The sequence below is a fragment of the Desmodus rotundus genome, chromosome 9 (assembly GCF_022682495.2).
Source record: "Desmodus rotundus isolate HL8 chromosome 9, HLdesRot8A.1, whole genome shotgun sequence".
In the NCBI taxonomy this organism is placed as follows: domain Eukaryota; kingdom Metazoa; phylum Chordata; class Mammalia; order Chiroptera; family Phyllostomidae; genus Desmodus; species Desmodus rotundus.
Window position 1 is genome coordinate 31,862,397 of NC_071395.1, and position 25,284 is coordinate 31,887,680.

A 25,284-nucleotide genomic window follows, 5' to 3' on the forward strand; every position below is an offset into this window, starting at 1 on the left:
CTCAGGCAGAAAAAGCGTATGAAAAACAAAAATGAAGGAACCTCCATCAAGTGGAAAAAATCAGGTCCTCAGAACAGAAACTTATCAGCCTATTAACAGGGTTGATATTGCTTATTGCCATAATACTGGCTTTCTTGTCATCAGCTCAAGAGAAAGAGCATTCCGAGTGATCTCCCCCGTCCAGTGATATTTGCACATCCAACTTGGGCCTTTAGGTTACAAATTCACCTCCTTAAAGAGCCGTGTGAAAAAGCAAGATCAATAAGGAAAAAAAAATCCTTCCAGCTATAAATCAGCCACGTGGAGCTGCTGCGGCAGCAGCGGTAGCCCCGACTTCCTGGTTTGCTTCCTGCAAGCCGAGCGGCGGGGGGCTCGGGGAGAGGGTGTAAGACAGAAAGGGGCAGTCCAAGCAGCTCTTGGGCCGCGGGAGGGGGCGGCAGGCAAGGGGATCCTGCAGGGCACGGGCGTTAAGGACAGAGTTACGGCCCAGAATTACAATAAAAGTTTGGCAATCTGGAAGCTTTAAGAGCTGAGCTGTGGGGCAAAGGCTAAAGCTAAGGACCAGACCTGGAGAAAGTATAAGTTAGTTACAAGGTAACGGGGGCTTGCGAAGGAGATTCGTGTGCACAGTGGGCGAGAGAAGAAGGGGACTGCGGATCTGGACGGGGGCAGGTAGACAGAAGGGAGACTACGAGAGCGAGACGCACGGGTCGGTGGGACCTCTGCGGAGGCCGCCGGAGGACGGCGAGTACAGCGGCTGCGGAGCGCGGTCGGAGGCGCGGGGCCGCGGGGAAGGGGCGGACGGAAGGGCCCGGGGGAAGGTAGAGCTGAGGGGAGTTCCGGATCTGGAGCTGGAAAGGGCAGGCAGCGGAGAGGGCGGCAGCCTGAGCGGCAGGGGTGGGGGAAGGAGGAGGAGAGCCGGAGGAGGGGGAAGGAGGGAGGGGAGAGCTGTGGCGGCGGCTGCGCCCGGCTGTGTGTCTCTAACCGCCGGAGGAAGATGAGGCTGAAGATTGGATTCATCTTACGCAGTTTGCTGGTGGTGGGGAGCTTCCTGGGGCTAGTGGTCCTCTGGTCTTCCCTGTCCCCGCGGCTGGACGACCCGAGCCCGCAGAGCAGGATGAGGGTGAGTGACCCGCCCGCCCCCTCCGGCGGCGGCGACCTGCAACTTGTTTTGTTTGCGCGCGCGAGTGGCGGGAGCCGGGAGCGGCGGCGGGGTCGGGCGCGGCGTCGGCGCCGCAGCTCCGCAGGTGGTGCTGGCGCAGCGCGGGCGGGTCGGGGGCGCCGAGCCCCACGCACCCGGTCCCGGCTGCCCGCCGCGGGCCCGCCCCCTCGCCGCCCCTTCCTCCCGCGCTTCCCCGCCCCGGGCTCCGCCGCCGCTCCCCGCGCTGCGGATGCGGCTCCGGCGGCTGGCTGCACGCCGGCACTGCTGGGCGGAGCGGGAGGAGAGCGGGGTCCCTGGGGGCGGGGTGGGGGGGGCGCGGCCGCCCAGCCCGGGTCTCCGCCCGGCCGGGACCGCTGCGGTCACGACCGGGGGACGCGGGGTTGGTCCAGGCTGCGGCCTGTGGCACGGGCAGGCCTAAAGGAGACGAGAGGTGTCGCCGCTGCCATCACCACCGGTCCGGACCAGGCCCCTCGGTCTAGCCTTCCCTTCCGCCACCGCCCGTCCGGGGGTGCCGGCAGCCGGGGGTTCCCCCCAGCCTGCGGCCCGCCGGGTAGTGGGAGGGAGATGGTGCCCCGCCCCCAACTCCTGCGGACGGCGCCGCCTCCCCCTCCACTCCGGTGGCCGGGAGCCGGGGTGCGACGTGCGGCCGAGGCCTCGCCCTGGACTAGCCCTTCCTCTCGCTTCCCGGCGGCGGGAGGGCCGTTGGGGCGGGGGGGGGCAGAGGGGCGTCCCCGGCTGGCTCTCGGGTCGAGTCCCCACCCCTCCTGGGGATGCTCTTGCTCCCAGAGCGGTGTCCTGTCCGGGGGATGTGGAGCCGGCTCTTCTTCCCCGGCCGCGGCGGGGCAGCTCGGCCGGGAAACTAACTTGTGCCGGCGCCCCGCCGCTCTCCGCCGGACGCTGTGGGGCGCTGAGCTCCCCGCGGCTCCGCAGGGATGCGTTTGCTGCCGCTCGGGGAGCGAGTGTTAGCCTGGACACTCCCTCGCTTTGAAGGGCTTAGCCAGGCGCCTCGGAACATTGGTTACCGGGAGCCGCCCCGACCAGGGGTTGCGGGCACTGCAGCTCGGCTGTGACAGTGCTGGGTCGCGGCAGGTTGGCGGCGTGCCGCCTCTCCCCGCAGCCTGGCCCGCACTCCCCTACATGAACTGCACACCCCTCCTTCCTAATTCGGGACCGTGGGGTCGTCCCCTGGGCCAGCTGCCCTTGGGGGTGAAGGAGGGCGTGAGAAGTGCAGGGCCGCCGAGCGGCCAGGGGCCATTGGAAGAGTTGTGCTCAGTTGTGAAGTGCCTTTGTCAAATATTTGCTGCACTGCATCTGAGTGATCTTGAGTAACTTTCCTTCTGGAAAGTTAGCTTCAGGGAGTTGAGTGAGACGACTTCCTTTCTTGAATGGGAATCCTAGGAAGAAATTTCCTTAGCAGTTCCAGCCAGTATGATAATTGGATTTAGTCTTAAGTTTTAGTATCTGAAGTCTTTACTGCACTGGAATCTTTTTATAATATTGGGGGGGTGGATTCCCATTGAAGTCATCTGAGTTAAAGTTAATTAAAAAGTACCAACTTTTGCTTTTTCGATTTGTGGTTTTAAGCCTCTCAGCTCTCATGGAGTGGTGGTGACTTTTTTAATGACTTTACTTTAAAAATGATTTATTGACAAAAATTATTGAATATTACAATTGGTTGAGGGTTTGTTTTATGGGAATAAATGGCCTTTTACAAAGAGGTAAAAATGTTCAAACCCCATTTTCTGAGAGAGAAATTGAGGAGAACTGTCAAAACTATGTTCAGATGTCAAGTCTTCTAAAGCGGTGGTGGAGCGTCAACACCAATACCCAACTCTTGAACGTGTTTTATTGGTGCTGATATGTAAGTACTGAGCCATCACGCCTGTTTAATAGCTGTAGGAGGTGGTGGTAGCTTGATTTTTGATCCAGATTACCATCATGCTCCGCATAATGACATTGCAGCCAACCAGGGGCCACATGTATGACAGTGGTCCTGTAAAATTGTGATGGAGCTGAAAAATTCCTGTCACCTAGTGACATGGTAGCCATGGTGATATCACAGCACAACACATTACTCCTGTGTTTCTGATGCCAGAGTAAACAAACCTGCACTGCCGGTCATATGAAAGTATAGCCCATAAAATTATGTACAGTACATAATACTTGATAATGATAATAAACAACCATACTACTGGTTTGTGCATTACTGTGCTGCACTGTTTCTCAATGTTGACTTATTAAAAAAAGTTTGCTTTAAAACATTCGGTGGTGTTATGCTGGCAGCAGCTTTATACGTCTCCCGTTTACCGTGTCTCTTGATCGCATCATTTTCTCTTGGGCTTGATTCTATGTCCTGTTGTTTTGTACTGTAACATGCCGTGCGGGCCTGTAGGCTGGGAGCGACAGGTTGTACCATACAGCCCCATACAGCCTAGGTGTGTAGTAGGCTGTACCACCTAGTTTGTGTAAGTGCACTCTGTGGTATTTGCACGGTGATGAAATCTCCTAAGGACACGTTTCTCAGAAGGTATCCTCTTTCATCATTAAGCAATGCAAGGCTCTACTTCATAAAATTTGTCAGTGGATGCAATGTAATTTCATTTGCCTAAGACAGAAGCTAGCTGTGGGACTTTCAAACATAATTAATACTGAAAAGAATGCTTATGGATCAGAAGAGCCAAACCCTTTCATTAACTTTGCAGGCAACAGTAACTAAGGTATAGAATATAGATTATAAGTCATAAGAGTGTAAAAGGCCTATTGTCTCCCATTAATGAAAACTAAACTAAGAGTTTCTGAGATAAAAGACTAGAAAAGTATCTTCTTTCTGGAACATTCTGACCAGTACTGAGATTTTGACTCCCCAGTTTCCCTTACCGCTCCGGTTCTTTTACTTTGATTATGGTTGCAGATCCTCCACCCACTGTGAGACACCTGCCTCTCCTTTAATGCTGATCCACAGACAGACTTTTTTTGGATCCCTATAAATGGCCTGAGATGGGATAGAAAAATCCAGTTTGTCCAATAGAGGTTCTGCCTCTCCTCCGACAAACTTGTACTCATGGTTCCACCCTGTGCCACTTTTATTGTACTTTCAGTGTTCTTGGCACTGAAGTCTGTTGCGACCTGGTCCTTTTTTTACCTGGATTACTTCCTTGCTGTGGATCAATCCAGTCACTATTGTAAAACGCAATATCCATGGTCAAGACAAGAGCAACATGTTTCTTTTCTTCCTTCTATCTCTGGGCCTCTTTCAGTTTCACTGAGGTGAATGGTATGCAAAATGATTTTACTGTTCAAATTGTACTCTGCTGTGTACAATTTTTATAGTCACCAAACATTTTTGAGTGCCTACTGTGTATCAGTGCTAGTTGTTGAGGAAACCTCTTTGCCCCTAACCTTAAGGATGCAGTCTAGCGGGGGTAAGGGGTGGGGGGGTGGAGAGACATTAATCAAGACCTTACACATCAATAAAAATTGTGCTGCGTGCTGTGAAGAAAAACCATGGCAGGGGGAGGGTGCTAAGAAAATGGAGGAGCTTGGTCATTAAAGGCTTACCTAAAGATACCAGTTTTGGGTTGGGAGAAGGTCCTGAGGCGGGAGGCAGTATGGTGAACTAGGGCACTGGAAGAAGATCAATATACTTAGAATGTGGAGAGCAAAAGGAGAGGTCAAGTGAGGATGCAAAGCTAAGTGTGGGTCTTGTACAGCATGCTCAGGATTAGGTCTTTGAGCAGCGGGAAAGCCATTAAAGGATTTTTAAGGAGCAGAGAGACATGATCAGCTTTGTGTCTTGAAAAGATCGCTCTGGCTGCCTATAGAAAGTATGAATTGGCTTGGAGCAAGAGCAGATAGTAGGAGTCCTGTTGGACGTTATAATAGTTCAGGTGGGACATGATGTTGCTTGGATTGGCAGGGTGCCAGTGGAAGTGGAGAAAAGTAGGTTGATTCAAGAGTTTAAAGATGCAAAGGCATCATCAGGACTAGGTGATTGGATGTGGGAGTGAAGGAGAACAAGGCCTCTGGAGGCTTAGGATGATGGATTGCTTGTTATGTTACTGAAAGTTCTGAAGACAAATTTCACACATTCTTATGTCATATTTTATGGTTATGGGAAAGCTTATTTTTTTAGGCTCTGTGCTCTGGATATTTTAAGGTCAGCATTTATTAAGACCATCTGTTTAGCACTTGCAAAGTACAAAAAGTTTCTTTCATTAACTAGATTATAGTATCTCCCAGACCATGTATCCCAGATTTATCCGTGAGTGAGTGTTCAAAGTTACATCATAGGCCTCTGAAAATAAAGGTTTGTAATGGAAATGTTGAAAGATCTTTAATGGTTGTTACAGCAAATTCAGTACTGGTGTGAAGCTGCATATAAGCTGATGATTCTGCGTGGTTGCTACTGTAGTCAAACCATTACTGCCACTTAGGTTCAGAGCATACATAGTAGGGCTGATTCAGGAATCATTCCTGGGCAAGCCAAGACTGGTTGAAAGCAGTATCGCTTACTTAAACAGGGACGTGTGTATTGATTACCTTGTGACAGTCAAGTTCCACCTTACGAAAGCCGTTGTAATTCAGTAATGATCGGTTGCAACCTGAAAATCTCTGCCCTTGACCATGAGATTTTATTTCAAATGGAAGTGCCATTTATACTGTTACGGATGGAGCTATCACTTAGCAAAAGACTATAACGTCTGAAGTCTGAAGTGGTCACTTTTGCTTCAGTTCCCCAGGCAAAATGCCTGGGATTGGTTTTTGTTTTATTTTGCTGTCCTCCCTTAACCCCACAATAAAACAAACAAACAAACAAACAAAAAACCCAAAACAAAAAACCCACCAAACAAACAAAAAAACTCCCCCTTCCTAAGTCTAATAAATTCAAGATTTGTAGCCCTCTTGAAGTTAATGCAGACTTTATATACACGTATATTCTGGGTCAAGACTCAGAAGCTTTTGTGCTTCTTAAAGGTGCCTGTCAACCACTAGCTGAGCCGTTTGGAGGCAGATTCATGTTTCCTGCCCCTGGAGTATCTCTCTCATCTCCAAGGTGCTGAACCATTCAGTCATGACTCCCTCATTGGTCAGGACACCTGGAAATGCAAACATTCCTGAGAATTGCAGTGTCTGTCAATTCTGTGGAAGTTCTTTTCCAACTGGCCGTAGAAAAATGAGGCACAGACCTGTTAACCCCCATACTGCTCTTCCTTTCCCTCCAGTAAGACTCCATTGGAGTAAAAGTCCCTGCTCTCAAGGGATTACATCCTAGTTGAAGAAAAAGATGCAATAGTGACATGGCCTGGGTTCCTTTTCCCGTTCCTTAATCCCGGCAATATAAGGAAATAATGTGAGAGCTATCATGAGGATATGGTGCGTTAATAGGCAAACCAGTTGGTGATTTAGAAAATCCACTCAGGGAGAACATAACTAGTAAAGAAAGAATGGAAACTGTTAACAGTTGAATTTGGGTAACTATTTTGTGAATCAGGCTAGCTGCGTGGAATGGGAGATAAGGTGTGGGCAACAATTTGGGTTCAGTATAAGCTGCATGAGATCATTTAATAGTAAATTGGAAACAGGGAGAGAGAAAATAATGCATCATGAATGAAAACCAGAATTCTAACTTAGGCCATTTGTAAACAGAGTATTTGTAAATTCTAACTTCAGAGTTATAAAAAGAGTTGGTCAGCAAGTTTTGAATGGCTATTGAATGTAGGAAAAAGATTGTTATCTCAACTTTAATCAAGATCATTGTCTTTGTTCATATTTTGCTGATTTTCATTCTTGAAGAATGTATGTATAATCTGAAAGAAGGAAAAAAGTTAAATACAGGGTGTGGCAAAAGTAGGTTTACAGTCATTTGTATGGAAAATAATACAATAATTAGTAATGATAGAAGAATAAACTCTTTCACATACTACTGTAAACCTACTTTTGCCATACCGTATAGAATTTAAAATTTCTAGAATAAAATGAACATAGCTTGAGGCTATGAAAGAAGTAACCATTCTACATGTATTATGTTGTTTAATTGTAACAATAAGCCCCTAACGCAAATCTGATATAATGCTCACTTTTTAGATGAGGCCATTGAGTTACAGAGTTAAACTCTTTGCCCCAAGTCATTTATTTAGGAAGTGGTAGAGCCAGGATTCAGTCTCAGGTGTTTTGACTCCAGAGCTTTGCTCTCTGACCCTACCCTACGGTTTTTAACAACACAGATGAGACCCTATGGACTACAGTGAAAGGGAGACGTAGAAACAATAGAGAGGTCATTTCAAGTAGCAATAATCACTTGAAGACAATGCAGGATAATATGAAAGAGAAAGGGGCAGCAGGGACCACTCAGGGAAGGTCAAGGAAAGTGATGGCTGAAATGAGGCCTACAGAATATAAGCCTGTAATGTAATACTGAAAAGGAGCATCTCAGGCAGAGGAAACAGGAAGTGTGAAGCCTCTGAGTTTGGAACAGGGGCTGTAATATTTGAGGAACAGAAAGAAGGCCAAAGTGACGAGCGTGGTGAGTTTGGAGGGAATACGGTACTTGATTAGCTCGCAGATGTAGGCAGGGCTCTGGGTTGGATGACAAATGATGTGATCACCTCACTCTGTGAGATGGTCTTAGATAAACAAATTGGATAGTAAGGTTTTTTGGCCGCAGGTTTGTGGGCCAGATGCACACATAGCAGGTGCACACATAAAGAGACAAACAGTGTATTAATGAAGTCCCCTGGGTCCTGTAGGATCACAGAGCAAGCAGAATCTAGTCTGCAGGGCTAGGTGCTCTCAGAGAGCTCATCTTAGGGCGGGTGGCAGGGGAGAAGGTGCTGTGTGCAAAAGCATGAAAGACTGAGGCAAATCCTGGGGACTGCAAGGCTGGAAGATTGGAAAGGGGAGTGGAAGAATGGATGAGAGGACCCTAGAAAGGATAATAAAATCTGAACACTGTGAATGGACAGAGCCAGGGTGCAAGGAATAATCTGGAATCAAGTGTGGGATAGATTTTAGTGAGGAGAGCAGTGTCTCTGTAGGAGATGATGAGACCTAACCGACCTAGGAGAGGGACCAAGAAAATGAATGGGAAGAGAGAGAGTGTAAAAGTAGAATTACCCAGCATAGCTGATGGGAGGAGGAATCCTACTGGATGGAATAAGAAGGGAAGGATGCCATCCTAAGGACCAGAACTGTCTGAAGCAGTGATTCTCAACTTCAGCAGTCATCAGAATCACCTAGAGAATGTGTTAAAACACAGGTTACTCAGCCAATTCATTTGGCCTGGGGCAGGGCAGATAGTTTGCAAATCTAACATCCCAGGTGATGCTGATGCTAGTGGTCCTGGGATCACCCTTTGAGAAGCACTGGTGTAAAGAATGTGTGGATTTGGAGGCTGCAAAACAAAAAATTTGCTTGGTTTGGACATATGGTATTTCACAGACCATAGGTTAGTCAAGTATAGGTGTTTAGCAGGTGGAACTCAGAATAGAAATCGGTACTGGATGTAAAGGGTCCAGCACATTGGCAGGAACGTGATGTCTGCAACTTGGGGAGTGGATTGGTAGGTTAAGGGAGTGCATGTAGATGGAGGAGGGAGACGGGCAGGAAAAAAGAAACATGGGAAGTGCCTTATTTTAGGTGCTGAAATGGGAGAGATGAAAGAAGGCACAGGCAGAAATGAAATGCTTTAGAGTATTGCCCTCTAGGAAACAGGGGCAAAAGGTGTTTAAGGGTGGGGCCATCAGCACTTTCAAATACTGCAGTATTTGAGCAAGATCTGATTAGATGCAGCAAGATCTGATTAGATGCAGCAAGTGGCTGTGGAATCGAGTTTACCTGCCTGCCAAACTAAGCAATGGTACCTGAGTAGGACCTCAGGAGTATCTTTATTGGCATCTTGGGAAATAAAATGACCTAGGAAAACTGGGTCACATGAAAAAGAAGTTCAAATGGTGAAGGAAGGGTTTTATTAGGGAACTGGAACTATCACAGAGGAACATAACGCATAGGGGGTTATATCCTCACTGCCTTCACCTCCCCACACCCAGCACTCTGTGTACGTGTGCAAATACATATGTTACACGGGGTGGGGCGGAAGTGGGTTTACAGTTGATTGTATGGAACATAGCACAGTAAATAATAATACAAGAATAAACTCTTTGTTTTTCATACTCACAACTGTAAACCTACTTTTGCCCCACTCTATGTATTTTAAGTTGAAGCATAATCATGTAGTTGTGGTAATAGATCATATATAGTATATGTAATGTAGACATTCTATTAAAATATGCTTATAATACACATTAGGCATTTTTTTGTATTCTTCCAGTCTGAAATCCAGTAACTTGTAAAGCTGTGATTAGAACAACACTTTAATATTTGACGTTGGGAGAGAACAAGCAGAAGAGCAGTGTGCTCAGCATTACTTCAGTAACGTGAGCTAGCAAATGAGGTGTGCCGTTGAGGTCTAGTTCAGACAGTGATCCCGAAAGCAACTCGGAGACAAGTGGAGCTGTAATTACCCAGGAGATTACCCAGGGCTTAATCTTTTCTGGAGAGGGAAGAACTAACTTTCCGTTGCTAAGAATCCTGAATGTTTCAAAATGAGAAATGTCCTCATGTCTGCTCCATTATAAATCCTCTCTGGGGTTCCCTGTCTTCATTGCAGTTTTAAACATTGCTTCTGAGAAATATTTAAAACACGTCAACAGGGAGACCTGATTGAGTTCACTGAGTATAAGAACTGGTACGCTGAAACTTGAGGAAAAAAATTAACTTTGCATTATCTAATTAGGTTTATAGACCTGCTGCAGAACACCCTGGTTTCCCAAACCTAGAAGGTACAATTAACTGCAGTATTACATCAATACAAACTGGTTTGCTAATAGGCTTCCGAGCAAAGCAGTTGGAATTTGTTATTACTAAGGTTATTTTAAACTGGATGAATTAAAATTAAATCACATACTATTGGGAGCCATTCTGTTTGAGACTAGAATAGATGGATGACCTAATCAGTTTTTTCATCTTTAATCTTTTGTTGAGACCCTGGGTTTGAGAATACACTGGGGCCTCAGTAGGTATGCTGCCCTCTTCGAGAATAAACTTAACATGCTTAGTGATTACTTGGCTTAAACATAATGTTAGCATTTGTAGGTCTTTATAAAATATTTCATCATATGGGTTAGTGCTTAAGTATGGAGGTACTTACTGTGAAAATATATATTCACGAGTATGTGTACACTTTATAAAATACTTGGTATTAATTAAAGGGTAAGTACGTCTTAAATAGACATTAACTGAGAAACTACCTAAACTTTTGTCACTCTTTGGAGAAGGTGGCTATGCTGGCATTTCTGTTTATTAAATGGTCTGTAATTATCCTTAGACTCTTGGTTTGCCTTTTTAATAAAAACACCAAATATAAAAAATAAAAAACAACCCATGGTAAGATACTCTCTTTGATGTGAGGAAGGTTTGCAAGTGGCTTTCACAACTGTGTGAATGCCTAGCCCTTTTCCAGCTGGAAGCCTTGTTTGAATCTGACTCACTGAGTTTTGCTGTTGAAGTGAAACAATAGACTTCGATTCTCAATGCAGTATGAGACACTTTTGAACAGTTTTACAGGATTTTGAGGATGAACACTTGTTAAGAAGTAATATTGTAACATCAGTGCACTATATGTTTCTGTGAGAGGTTTTTTTTTTTTGAAAAATTCTTTAGAAAGGCTAAGTAGCAAACAATAGAACAATAAGGTACAATTGTACTGTTATAAAAACTGAAGATCCTGAGCTGTGATGTTTGAAGTGCTCTAAAGATTCATTACTTGTCATCATTTACTGTTGCACTTGAAATAATTTTAGTCTGTTGGAATTTGAAGTGAATATTTCATTTGTAGTTTATTAACATCTATTATGGAAAAATCATTCCCTATTTTTGTGCTAGGGTTCTAGCACAAAAGAAAAGGGTCGGTATACATTTTGCCAGAATATATCAAAGATATCTGGACAAAGATATTCAGATATAGAAAGCTGGAAGGGATGAGCATGATATGTAGATTATATTTCTATTTAGATTTATAGATTAATAGTCAGTTGTATAAACATTTCAAAAGTGACTCAGGAACAGTCTATTGGGGTTAAATCAATTAAGATATTTTTATTTGGAACGTCTGGTCAAGACAGTGGCGTAGGCAGACATGGCTCACCTCTTCACACAGCTGCTTCAAAATTACAACTAAAACATAGAACAACCATCACTCAGAACTGTCAGAAATCGAGTTGAATGGAAGTCTGACAACTACAGAATTAAAGAAACCACATCCATGCAGACTGGTAGGAGGGGTGCAGATGCAGAACGGGCTGGTCCCTCACCCATGTGTGGTGGAGGGATAGCTTGGGAGCTAGGAGGCCCATCAACACACCAGGCCCACAGCCCAGGGTTCTAGTGCCAGGACGGTAAATCCCCACAACTTCTGCTGCAAAAACCAGTGGGGATTGAGTCCTGAAAGAAACTGCTGGAACCCCAAGCAGTTCCTCTTGAAGAACCCACACGTGGACTTACCTACTCAGACTCACTCCCTCTGAGCTCCAGCACCAGGGTAGCAGCTAGAAAGGCACCAGTGGTATTCAGAGAGAAACTGAAGTGTCTGGCATTAGGGCAAGCAGAGGCCATTGTCCCTTTTCTAAACCCTCCACTCACAGAGCTGGCAAGCAGGTGCCATATCTGAGACTCCTGGCTAACACTGTTTGACCCATCTTGGAGATCCTCAGAGACTCTACCCAACCCAACTTATGGGCCCACCCAAACTGCTTTTCAGTATGAATGGCTGGTCTCAGCTCTGCTTTACAACTCCCTAAATCCTATCAAACACGCAACAGTTGGCCTCAGTGAGTCCCAGGCCCAACACTCACAGCAGCCAGCCTAGATTTACAGCTTGGCTTCACCTGGAAAGGTCCAAGCCCAGCACAAGTAGCTGCTGTCTCAGATTGCTTTATAGCTCAGGCCAGGTGGCCCTGGGCAAAACACAGGTGGGGGCTGACCTTGGCCTCTAACACCAGTGACCAGGCCAGTGCACAGCTACAGACCATATTGGAGCACCACCATCCTGCTCCTGCACAGCTGATCCTCCAAGGAGGGTGGAGGTTGGTGGTAAATCATCACAGCCAACCCTTGCATCTGACTGGCCTGGGTAAATCCCTCCGATTGATCTGCCAACAGCAACCAAGACTCAACTATAAGAGGAGGGTGTACTCATCCCACACAACAGGTATACCTCGAGCATCCAGCTTGGGTGATAGGGGAGGCTGTACCCTACAGGGCACCTACTACATTAGGCCACACTCCCATGACATTGAGTCAAAGCAGCTCTACCTAATACATAGAAACAAACATAGGGAAGCTGCCAAAATGAGGAGACAAGAAACATGGCCCAAATGAAAGAACAGATCAAAACCCCGGGAAAAGAGCTAAACAAAATAGAGATATGCAATCTATCAGATGCAGAGTTCAAAACAATGGTTATAAGGATGCTCAAGGAACTTAGTGAGGGCCTCAGCAGCCTAAAAAAGATCCAGTGACAAACTAAGGACACACTAATTGAAATAAAGAACAATTTACTGGGAAACAACAGTAGAGTGGATGAAGCCAAGAATCAAATCAATGATATGGAACATAAAGAAGCAAAGAACAACCAATCAGAACAACAAGAAGAAAAAAGAATTCAAAAAAATGAGGGTAGTATAAGCAGCCTCTGGGACAACTTCAAGAGGTCCAACATTCACACGATAGAGGTGCCATGAGAAGAGAAGAAAGAGCAAGAAATTGGAAATCTATTTGAAAAAATAATGAAAGAAAACTTCTTCCCTAATTTGGTGAAGGAAATAGATATGCAAGTCCAGGAAGCGCAGCGAGTCCCAAACAAGATGGATGCAAGGAGGCCCACTCTAAGACACATCATAGTTAAAATGCAAAGGTTAAAGATAAAATGAGACTCTTAAGAGCCGCAAAAGAAGTTAGTTACCTACAGAGGGGTTCCCATAAAACTGTCAGTTGATTTCTCAAAAGAAACTTTGCAGGCTAGAAGGATTGGCAAGAAATATTCAAAGTCATGAAAAGCAGAGACCTACAGCCAAGACTGCTCTACCCAGCAAAGATATCATTTAGAATGGAAGGGCAGATAAAGAGCTTCCCCAGCAAGAAAAAACTAAAGGAGTTTGTCATCACCAAACTATGTCGGGGGGCTTTAACGCAGCCCCCCGGTCCGCCACGGATGAAGAAAAAGACTACCAAGACATGATCTGCTTGGGGAGGAAAGGTGGCCGCTTCTCTCAAAGGAGAAGGGCCCAGAGCCTTTCTCTCTAGAGGCTTTTATTGGGTTCATTCACACAGGAATACGGATAAAGCTCATCAATCATTGTTAGGCAGTAAGGGTTAAACAATACATGATTTACAGAGAACTTTGAGGGCTTATTCTGAGTTACGGCCAATTAGTTAGAGGGCCATAAAACTTTAGGCGCCAGACTCATCTCAGGTCTGGACCCTTATCTTTAAACTGAGGGTACAAATTAAGTAGGTTTCACAGGAATGTATGTATTTTTCTTAGGCCTGATTCCCCAGGGAATCCGCCCCTCCCAGCACAGGACTGCACTGCCCTCTGTTATTGCTTCAGGCTTAAGTCAGGCAAGGGAAGTAAGGCAGCCAAGAGATTAGGAGACTTCTTGCAGACAGAATGAGGACTCAGGCTATTTCAAAGCCGAGGGGCGAGGGTCCATCACCCCCTTTTTCCACAGCCCCCCGAGTCCTTCCCTGCGGGCCTCTTCAGTGACCATGCCTGTCTTAGGTTGATCCTCCCTTGAGGATTCTTACCCGTCATTGGCTAACTGGCCAAGCTCAGGGCCAAGCAGGGTGAAGTGGGCAGAGGTGGCACACCTGCCAGGGAGATAAGCTTTGTCTCCTTAGTGGCTTATGGTCCCAACTCTGACTCAGCCTTAACCATGGGGGGTTACAGCCTCTGAAACCAGGCAGGGCGGTTCCCAACAAAACTACTATTATATGAAATGTTAAATGGACTTATTTAAGAAAAAGATCAAAACTATGAGCAATAAAATGGCAAAATATACAAGTCCATCAGCAATTGAATGTAAAAAAACAAATAAAGTGCAAAGAAAAACAGAGACAGAATCATGGATACAGAGAGCATTTTGATGGTTGCCAGATGTGAGGGGTGTGTGGAGGAATGGATAAAGAGGTGAGGGGATTAAGAAGTACAAATAGGTAGTTACAGAATCGCCATGGGGATGACAAGTACAGTATAGGCAATGGAGTAGGCAAAGAACTCATATGCATGAGCCATGGACATGAACAGTGGTATGAGGATTGTGGGGCAAAGTGGGGAAAGTCAGGACAACTGTAATAGCATAATCAATAAAATAGAATTTAAAAAGATTTTTATTTGCTTGACTGTTTAATGCTGCTATGAAAAATAGGTATTTGTGATGGAAAATATTTGCCAAGAAAAACTTAGAATGCAATATATTATACTGAAGTCTTTTGTCAATATCACCCTGTGTACCTAACCTAGACATTTTCTAAAGTACTTGGCTTATCAGGTATAGTTTTTAATTATGCTTACTTGGAGGTGACTTAAACCTGACTCCTTCCCTTAATATTTCTTCTGAAAATTCATATCAGACAACCCAATCATTATTTCCTTACTAATCCCATAAAATTAGTCTTTTAATCTCTAATACAGCAAGGTGTCCTATGCAAATCTTATTAGTATTTGTTGTCTTTACAATGTTTGCAGGGTTCTACAATTTGTTTTTCATTGATTTTTGGGGAGAGAGAGAGGAAGGAAGAGAAAAATTGATTTGTTGTTGTACTTATATATGCATTCATTGGTTGATTCCTTTTTGTTTTTTTAAGATTTTATTTATTTATTTTTAGAGAGAGGGGAAGGGAGGGAGAAAGGGAGCAAAACATTGATGTGGAAGAAAAACATCCGTCACTTGGTCGCCTCTCCTGGGGACGGAACCTGCAACCCAAGCATGAGTCCTGTTAATCCAGCCAGTGACCTTTCACTTTGTGGAACCTCGTCCAAACAACTGAGCCACACCTGTCAGGGCCGTTGGTTAATTCTTATGTCTGCCCTGACCAGGGATTGAACCTACAGCCTTGGAGTATCGGAATGGTGCTCTAACCAACTACAGGTTTTTCTTTTGAAAGAAAGTGTTTAAAACCTCCTGTTTGAAAGTCTGCTAGCTCTTGCCAGGGTGATTTAAAATGAATTTAAAAAATCCATTAGATTTTTGGCAAATACACTGTCAATTATGGTACAGAATAAATGACTACAAAGTGCTTTTTAATGTAATGGTCTGGAAATGACTGAAATCTTATTACTTTACACATGCAGGTTTTTCTCCTATGGTGGGGTGTTTCATTTTTAAACTAAAATATCACTGTCAAGATTGAAAATTTTGTTCACTTAAAATATATAATTACATTTTAACATTTAAGCAAAGATTGGTAGAATTTGGAAATAAAGGCATGCAGTTTCATTAACTGTTGCTCTCTGCATGATGGCCTTAGAGGAAATTCTAAGCTCAGTATTTGTTAAAGCAGGTTGGAGAAGAATGTTTTTACTGTGGTGGTCAATTAAAATAAATTTGCTTACAGTCCATGGAAGTTCTAGTGGGTGGTAAAGAGAAAAATACTTTCAGCAAATAGTTTTCTAAAATCCTGCTTTCTAAAATTGTGCTAAAAGAGGGTGATTTCCAAATCCCTTGGTATTTTATGGAAATACATCTTCTGTATGAAATGAAGATACTCTTATAACTCTTACTCTTCCTTTCATAGTTACCTTGTAGACTCTAAAACCAGACACACATTTCAAAATAAATATAGCACAGTTGTTAACTTAAGAAATTTTGAAGAGTGATTATCAAAACTTCAAAGATAATAGGGCCCAAAATACTACACTTTTTCCCAGGTCCTGATCTCGAGGAAAGAACTGGTAGCATCTGAAGTACGGGTCAAAATATGCATGTGCTACCTCAGTCTGCTCCGATTATTTTTCCCAGCATCCTCTTTAACATCCGAGGAATGTTTGAATGAATGTGGCTTCATTTTACTTTCAATAAATTACTACCGCAGGAAGAGTGCCAGCCACTCTTGTTTGAGCATCCTATACGGGTGACTAAATTGAAGAAAATCGCAGCCAGACAGTCTAATAGCTTCACAGTGGTGCAATCATGTTTCTTAAGAGGCAGTTATCATCCTTGACCCCTGCTCAATTAACTGGTAACACCAAGAGAAAAGTAAATGTTAAAATCTTTGTTATATGTTGACAAAAATCACTTCTTTAACGATCAAGTGAATGGCTTGAAACATGTATTCTGATTTGCGCATACTTCTTTAATTTTAATTTTAAATACTATCAGATACTTGTGTTTAAAAGTAAACATGTCTTGTGTGATGATTTATGACTTGGGCTAATAAAATGCAGAAAGAGTAGCTAAAAGGAAATTGTTGTGGCAATTAAGGAATAGGTTTTTAATATTATAGAAAATGAGAAACTTAAGGTAAGTTTCAAAGATAATATATAGTTAATTTCTTCAGTATTTTTGTTTTCTAATGAATTGCGATACCTTTCCTACTATGCCTTCAGTACTTCATGAAAATAACTGCAATCTATTTAATTATTTTTTTCTCCCTCTGGACAGAGGATTCCATTCTGAGATATTTGTGGAGTGGTTGGTCAGTTTCTTTGGGTCCTAGTGGGTGCTAAATGTGAGAATGATTCCTTCAAGGTTAAAAGCGCCAGTCATGTACTAGGTGAACCGATGTAGCCAAGCCTGCCATTTGGACACACAGGTTGTAGCCTTTGAAGGATGAGGCTAGCAGCTTACTCAAAATTTTCTAACACACACAGGTTGCGTTTTCTGAATATACTCAATTCATTTTTATAAAGATAATTGAAGCTTCACAGTCCTCTGTCATACCCATAACTCTGTGATGAAATAAAGTATTTTATTTGTAAGATTAGGTATAATGAACTTTTTTTAAACTTTATGCTCTCTGCGTAACCTCTGTGTACCCCCTCCCCCACAACTCCTCCCACATGCTTCACTTTGTAAACAAAATGCTTTACAAGAGCTATTACTTCCGGTAAAACAGTGACTAGGAATGGAAGACAGAGATTTGGTTTCCTTGCCTGAGATTCCTTCTGTCAAAGGATTGCAGATGTTCCTTGGTTGGCACAGACAGCTTAAAATTAATTTTGCCTCATATATCAGTGATGAAAATCAAATCAGATTTAAATTACTAAGTGAAAAGTTTTTCTGATAACTTTTTTTGAAAAAATGAACAACAGATTTAAAAGTGTTACTTTGAAGTGTTAAAATTCTAAAAGTTGAACTTTTAATCTTCTATTTCCACCACCTCTTATCAGGTGACTATCAATCAGCATTGGTTCACTTCTCAAGAGTAAAGAAGTAACAATGATGAGAAAATACACAGTACCTCATTAAGTCAGGTTCCTGATTTATTTCTAGTGCCTTCCATCTAGATATATATTTGATTTACTTATTTTAGGTCCTAAATCCATGGGCCAGTACTGAGCTCCCTAGCTGTTATCATTTAGGATATCACAAATGTACATTTAAAAACATAAATGGTGATGGAAGGAAAATTGATTTGGGAGGGTGAACACACAATGCAGAAAACAGATGATGTGTTATAGAATTGTACACCTGAAACCTATATAATTTTATAAACCAATGTCACCCCAATAAATGCAATTAAAATTAAAAAAATATATTTGTAACAGATGACTGACATCAAAAAAGTAAAACAGCAAACAAAACCTGCCGTGCTTTAACTGGTACGTGTTGAAGCAAAAAGCATGGGAAATGTGCTGCATTTCAATCTCCTTGTTATCATTTGGAGCTCAGCTTCTTGCCCAGAGAAGCCTCAGGTTGATTGAATTCTGTCCATTGCTCTGTGGCAGCGTGTGGCTGTGGGCATGACCTCATTTAAATATGTTTAAGGAGTGATTGGTGCACCAGTGGCACCTGGAATCTTGAAAGGACAATGTCATTAAATGCCTAACTTACTGCTAGGAGTGAAGATCAGTAAGTTGCAAAAAGAAAAGTGGAAAAATTCATTTTGAGGAGGTAAAGCTAGTATAATTTAAGACTTGGGTTACTATAATTACTGAGTGAATTCCACGATCATCTATGAATACAAGTACTACATTTGTATGACTTGGCGATACTGCTTGAAATGCTTCCTGTCCCAGTCAGCATAATGAATTAAAATATTTTGTATATTTAGCATAAGCTACAGCTCAGGAATACTAAACTCAGAATTTCACAGTAGGCTAGTCACCAGGAAGTAGTAGAGGGCAAATCTAGACTGCTGGGGAAGTTGTTATTTCCTTGTGTAAGCTCGAGCCTACCCTTCTTCTGCTTCTGCTGCTGTTGTGTCAACACTAATAATGTCTGTGGTTATGTAAATTGTATACTAGTCAAGTAAGAGACATAAACTCTGTTTAAGTTCAAGAGGTCAGTGATCTCATGGTTTTGGAATAATCTGATGTTTTAGTGGTGGGTTTTTTTTTTTGTTTTTTGTTTTGGTCACTGTCTTATTGAGAAATTGAAAAACCTAAATAAGTCCATAATTAATAAAAAAGATTCCTAGGGAGGGTGCATTGAAGTTGATTATAGCATTCTTTACTAGAGCTTGAGTGTAGGAAGAAGAAGAGGGTGTGCTCTCTAAAAGGAGGAGCTTTGCTATATTACAAGGTATAGTTTAGGCCAACATTTGTGTTGGGGATAGAGGGAAGTAGGAAGGATGAGAGTATCTGAACCACACACATGTTTTTTCTTTTTAAAAATAATTGGGTTGGTAACTCTGAATATGAATCTCCATGAATACTAAATAACCTGGGGAAATTATAGTGATGTTTACTTTACCTTGCTGTGTGATATATAGCTCCCCAAGGACAACCTGGTGGGTTAAAAATAAAAGCTGACATCACTGCATAGTAAAAGTACACATGGACTCTGACACGGGTTAAAATCCTGGTGTAAGCACTGTTAATAGCTTTAGCGAGCTTCACCTAGTGACTTAACTTCTCCAGGCCTCCTTATCCTGTCTGTAAAGTAGCCATAAGATGCACTTCATAGCGATGCTCCTGTGCTTCCATCAGGTTCAGCTTGTCAGGGCTCCTAGGACAGTGCTTCATGTGCAGTTTTGCACATGTCGTTTTCCCTTCTTGGATGAGCATAATAATTTGTACAGCGTTTCAAGAATGGTTAAAAAAATGAAAATAATTAAGTTATGAAAACTTGTTATGCATTCATTATTTTGAATTATAAGTAAAAAGGAGTTGAGTATTTTTTCCTGGACTTTTAGGCATTTGCTTTAAAAGTTATGTCCTTTCTTGCACCAATATTTTAAAGGGGGAAAGAGGATAATGCTATCATTTATTTGCTTTAAAAATATATTCTGTTTTCCTAAATGCAAATGCATGTTCATTGTAGAAAATATTAAAAAGTGAAAGCAAATAAGAAACTAAAAATCCCCTATAATCCATCTTACTTAAAGCTAATAATCGTGATCTGTTTGGTATATGACTTGCCCAGATTTAAGTATATGTGTCATTAAGTATATGTAGTAATCCATAAACTTTGTGGATTGCCTTTTTTATTTTACTGTAGAAACACTTTAATTTATATATTGTTTCTAGAATACATACTGTTTTGTAAACTTTTAATATCTAGTAATTTTAGCATTGGGATGGTTTAAGGAAAAAAGAAATCCTAAATTGCTGTGTATAACACATTTGCAAAATTGTTTTTCACCTGTTTCTTAAAAACCACATAGTATGATTCTGACTTTTATAAGATGGTTATAAAAGTTGCTGTTGGAACTAATTTTCGGTGCTTCCTGGCTAAACCAACACCTAGTGGAGAAAAACAGAAGTGATTTGAGGGAGAGCAACACTAGAAGAGCAGTTTTTCTTGGCTGTTACTTATTTCACTATCTCTTCCTTATTCTTTGCCCTAGCAAAGGTTACTGAACACTCCAAAGTTTTTAAACTGCTGCTTAGAGACTAAGTGCCAACATATCTAAGTCACTGCCCCGGGGTTAATTATCTTGCACAGTAAATACATTGTTAATTTTATTCATTAATTCGTTATTCCTACTGTTGTGAAGGATTTTTCTTTCTGCTTGTTGAACTCAACCACTTCTATATTTTCTCAAATATTTTTCTCCATATTATAAACATTCAAAAAAATAAAAATGCAAATCACGCCCTTTCTTTTAGTCACTGCATGGTTGGACTATACCTATTTGACTGCACAGTGAGGTGACTTCTTTTCTATGTCCGTGAGTCTTACTTTAAGTTCACATATACATTTTGTTCGCATATTATTTTACACATATGTATGGTAATATAACAGATCAGCACTGTTTCTTTCTACCCATGAAGGGAGCCAAATTCTAGTCTGAAATTTGATGGGTAAGCATCAAATACTAGGAAGGAGCTTCTATTGAATTCTTACTGTGCTTTCTACTAGGCATATTTATATTCTCAATTTAATCTTCTGCCACTTTACAGATAAGGAAATTTGCAGCTTAGAAAAGTTAAACGCCTTGTCTGAGGTCATGTGGCCTTGTAGGTGATGGAATCAGAGTTCCAACCTAGGCTGACTGCAGAGCCCCCTCTCTCAGCCAGGGTTCGTCACCCCCAACAGCACTTCCTGAGCTGTGTTCTGTGAACCAAGATGTATTAGCAGGACTTACTTTAAAGAAGGTTCTTGGACCAATAAGGTTGAGAAGTGTGTGTGCTATATCAACCCGTCAAGGATTCACAGTGCACATTGGCATGTTAAGGCTCTGAATAGTCCTACAGAAAATAAACTTTAAGGTTTTAGCTCATCTTTTACAAACTGACCTGGTTGCTGATTCAGACTTAAAAGAATTCAGTTGCCCTGAGAAAAGAGTTTGCTAATAGCTGGATCGAAGCGAGGGAGTGCCCTGGGTGATGTTACTAGCGGAGCCTTGTGGATAGATGTGGGTAGATGATAGGGCAGGCATCTAGCTGCCTGGGCTTGCCAAATGCTGCCTGTGGGCCGTTACTCTATGTTCCTCTTTGGCACATCACCGACCTGTCTAAATCTTCTCATGTTTCCATGTCCTTCCAAGTTCCCTCTTCTCTGAAGCTTTCTTCAGCAACTTTAGACCACACTGTGATCTCCAAACTCAGAAAGGTTCCTCATTATGGTGCATGATTGTAAATGGCCATAATACTCTTTAGCAGAGGCTGCTTTCCCAGTTGGTCCCTAAGCTCCTCGAAGGCAGGCCCTATATTAACTATTCCCTTGGAGCCCTGCTGATGAGCCTCCGGTCTTCTTATCCTAGAGAAGAGAGGTTCAAGTTCTAGAGGCTTTTGTTCAGTTGACAAATACTCATTGTCTCTTGGTCTTGACCTCCCAGAGTGAGACCTGCAGTTCATTCTTAATCCTTAGAGTTGAGAAACCCATGTAATCAATTTACAAAACACTGACATTAGTAGTCATGTTCCCTTTATTGCCTTCCAGTGGGGCACAGCTCTCTGATCTGGTTGTATTATTCATCAAAAATGATTTTTGTTCTGTTGCGAATTGTCATACACAGTATCTCACAATTATAGAAAATGCCTACTGGTCTGTTAAAACAGGTTTCTTAGAACAGCCCCTGCTAGGCAGCCCCCTACATCTTGCTCCCTCGAATCTGCTTTTATATTTAGGAATTTCTTTTATACAGGTGTTAAACAAAAATCTTTCACAGGTCAAAAGCTTTTCTGAAAGGAGGGTTTTATTGAGCCAGATGCTGGCCCGAAAGGGGCCACGCAGCCCAGCCCACCAGGGGCAGCAGGGCCAGATGAAGACATGTGTGACTGCTTGGAGTCAGTGGGCTCTTTTACACATTATGTGCTGGGAAGGCAGATGTAAGTAGTTTTGAAAGAATTTACACTGACTACAGATAAGGGAGGGTGGGAAAAGGTGAAGCGGGGGCAGTTCTAGGATAGGAGCACAGTCCATAAGGAAGACATATTTACAGCTTCGGATTGGTTGCCGGCAACAGTCCAGAAAGTTCGTGCACAGGCAGGATGGTGGTGCCCCGTGGTTGGTCTACTGCTTCGTTGAAGGTAGCTGCCTAAGGTGGATTCAAAGGCCAACAAGCTTCCAGGAACGTGAGAGGTCTGTTGTTAATTGGTCCATAGCTCTTGTCTCTTTCTCTCACTCTCTGGTCTGCTGTAATTTAATTTAGGACACCTCAGAATTTTTCTCTCGTCGCAGAGAATTGCCACAAAGTGGTTCCTTGATTTTGGTTGTGACACAAATGGCTTTAATAGCTGTTAGATTGATAGACATATAGAAATAGACAGATATTCAGAGTTTAAATTGCATTTCAGGTACTGGAAACTCATTTCCAAACAGGTCCACCAAGCCAAATAAACATTTTGAAGGCACATAAAACACCAAAGCCTAATCTTGTATGGTATATGGATACATTTATCTGCATAGGCAAGATTAAGTGAAGCTTCTTAAAGTATGATTCTAATAAAGTTTACACAAAAAGTGCCACCTTTTCTTCTGGAAACTCCCTGCAGTAATCATGGATATTCTTCCTTTGCTCTAAGGAACTTCTGTGTACAGAATTAACATCATCTGTCTTGACTGGTTCCACTCCGCATTCAGTGTGCACAATGCCTCTGGAAATCTTTGCGTGGAACCTGCTGGGACACAGGTGATTTCCACCACCACCCCAGCTCTCCCTGGGGAAACACAGGAAGGACAGACCAACAGTTCCATTATCAGTGTGCTCTGTGGCTCTATGTGAATGTTAAGGGGTGGTAACTTGATGTTTGGGGGTTATATCATTAAAATATAAATTTCACTTCTATAACAGACATCCAAAAAGTTAGAGGTTTTTTTTCCTCTTACAACTATGACATCATCAGGGATCCATGCCCCTTCTTCACTGATATTTTGTCATTCCTAGACAGTTGCTCTCAACTGTGTGGTCTGAGATTTCACCGCCTTGTCCACACTCCAGCAGCAGGAAGGAAACAGGGGCGTTTGCTTCCTCCATCTGTACGTACCACTTTCAGTCACATTCCATTGGCCAAAAAGCAGTCACTCTGAGGGAGGGTGGGAATGTATCTTTATTCTGAGTGGCCATGTGCAAAACTGAAAATCAGTGGTTAGGGGCTGGTTAATTAATGAGCGAAAGGATATTTGGAGGACTAGTAGTTTTGGCCACAATGTAATAGCATATAAGTTTTTTAATGATGAAGTTGTAAAAGCAAGAGTCAAAAGTCACATTAGCTCAAATTTGGTTCCACTTAACTTCTCCTCTAAAAAGATCAGCATAATCGTTATATCTGGTATAGATTTTGTAATCTCACCCAAACATAAAATTTCTTTATTTTTGTATTACTTTATTACCTATTGATTCCAAAACTCTTTTCAGACTTGTTTGCTGAATTCACATCATCAGGTCCAGGTTTTAAGTTTCTTTTATGTACCCATTATCACCAAGCAGTGCTTTCTAACATAGGTATTCAGTTAATTTACATCACGTGGAATTATGATGGATTATTAAAACTCTGCCTCTTTTGTTTGATTGTTGATCGAAGCAGTGGTTTCCTGTCTTTTTTTCTGCCAACTGGAACAGTTTCTACTCCCTGCATCAGATGCTTATCCACTCTCAGAATCGTAGAGGAGATGTGGAATTTGCGTGGCTGGTGAAAATGTGATATCACAAGCTCATCCTCAGGCTCCTTTACTGTTGACAGTCAAGGGACCATGGAAAAGGCCCTGGGTCACTGGAGGAGGTAGCGAAAGTCTGGATTCCCATAGCTGCATTAAGAGGTAGGTCTCACAGTGGGCAAAATGTATTGGAGAACGGAACAAACAAGAATGGGAATATTGAGGAAACAGAGATAGTGATTGCAAGAAGAGCTACCACCCTTAGGGTGACGGAGGTAGGAAAATGAAAAGGTTGAGATTATTAGAGTTTAGATGTTCACAGGAAGGGCCCTGCAAGTTGGGGATCAGATCTCTGGGGGTGGCCTGGGAAGACCCTAGCCAGTTGCCAGTTGCATCCCTAGAATGTAATGAGGCTGTTTGGGGGATGGAGCTGGGTTAGGTAAATGCTGGAATCTAGAACCACTTCAACTGCCATGGTCAAGTGCCGTGACTTTGACAGCAAGCAAAAACAACGATCTCTTCTGCCAGCCCGTCTCCCTCTAGAAACCCCTATTGGTAAAGCCCAATGGGCAGGCAGTGGTAAAGGAGAAATGTCTGCAGAGTTCCAGGCCATAGGGGAGAATATGCAATCGAAGGGTGAGTTTGGAGCTGAGAGAGAATAGTTTAATACCCTACATATTACTGGGAGTAAGGTTTTCCTCTGCAAAGTTTGTGTTGGAAGGTTTAGAGTCAAACACTTCAATGAGAGAAAGTGGTCCGCCCAGTCTTGTACCTGCGCCACAGCTATTTCTATGCACGAGAGCATGACTTCCATTCTTTCATCCTCAGAGGTTAGGGATACAGCCTGGATTTTCCTTCCTTTCTTCTCAAAACCCATTCTGAAACTATCATTCCTGAATTTCTTCAAGCCTTTCTTGAATTTATTTATTTCTAGTGTCTGTGATTCATTTCAAAAAAAAAAAAGCTACTTAGATTTTTCCGGTGTTTTGAGTTGTGTTGGGCCTTGAGGGTACAAAGATGACTAAGATGCAGTCTCTGTCCCCAGAGAAGTAACCACCTACCTAGTTTGTGACAGAAGATGCACATGAGGAAACTGGTATTATATATTAAGTGCTAAAACAGAACGAACTGTGCCTGGAAAGTGGAAAAGAGCAGGCCCAGGGAGGAGACTTAACTTTGGGCACATCTTCTAAAGCAGGACTTGGCCAGTCTGAGGGAGGAATGTGTGTAGGTGTGAATTGTGGGGGAGGGCAGCAAGTAGAAACTACAAATTTAAGAGGAAAGAAGGAAATAATTATTAAGGTGACATGCTATGTATTTGCCATTTGCTGTAGGGAGAAGCATTATTTAGTTGCCCCCCAA

General features: G+C 42.7%; 1 protein-coding gene across 2 annotated transcripts in view; it reads left to right on the forward strand.

The window, feature by feature from the left end:
- The first annotated feature begins 923 nt into the window (after positions 1-923).
- The window catches only part of GALNT7 (polypeptide N-acetylgalactosaminyltransferase 7), a 120,779-nt gene continuing 96,418 nt past the window's right edge, over positions 924-25,284 (forward strand). For both annotated transcript variants that reach the window (XM_045202321.2, XM_024568611.3), the window contains exon 1: positions 924-1,123. In XM_045202321.2, the coding sequence (XP_045058256.2) occupies positions 998-1,123 (126 nt within the window). In that variant the 5' untranslated portion in view covers positions 924-997. The remainder of the gene's footprint in view (positions 1,124-25,284) is intronic.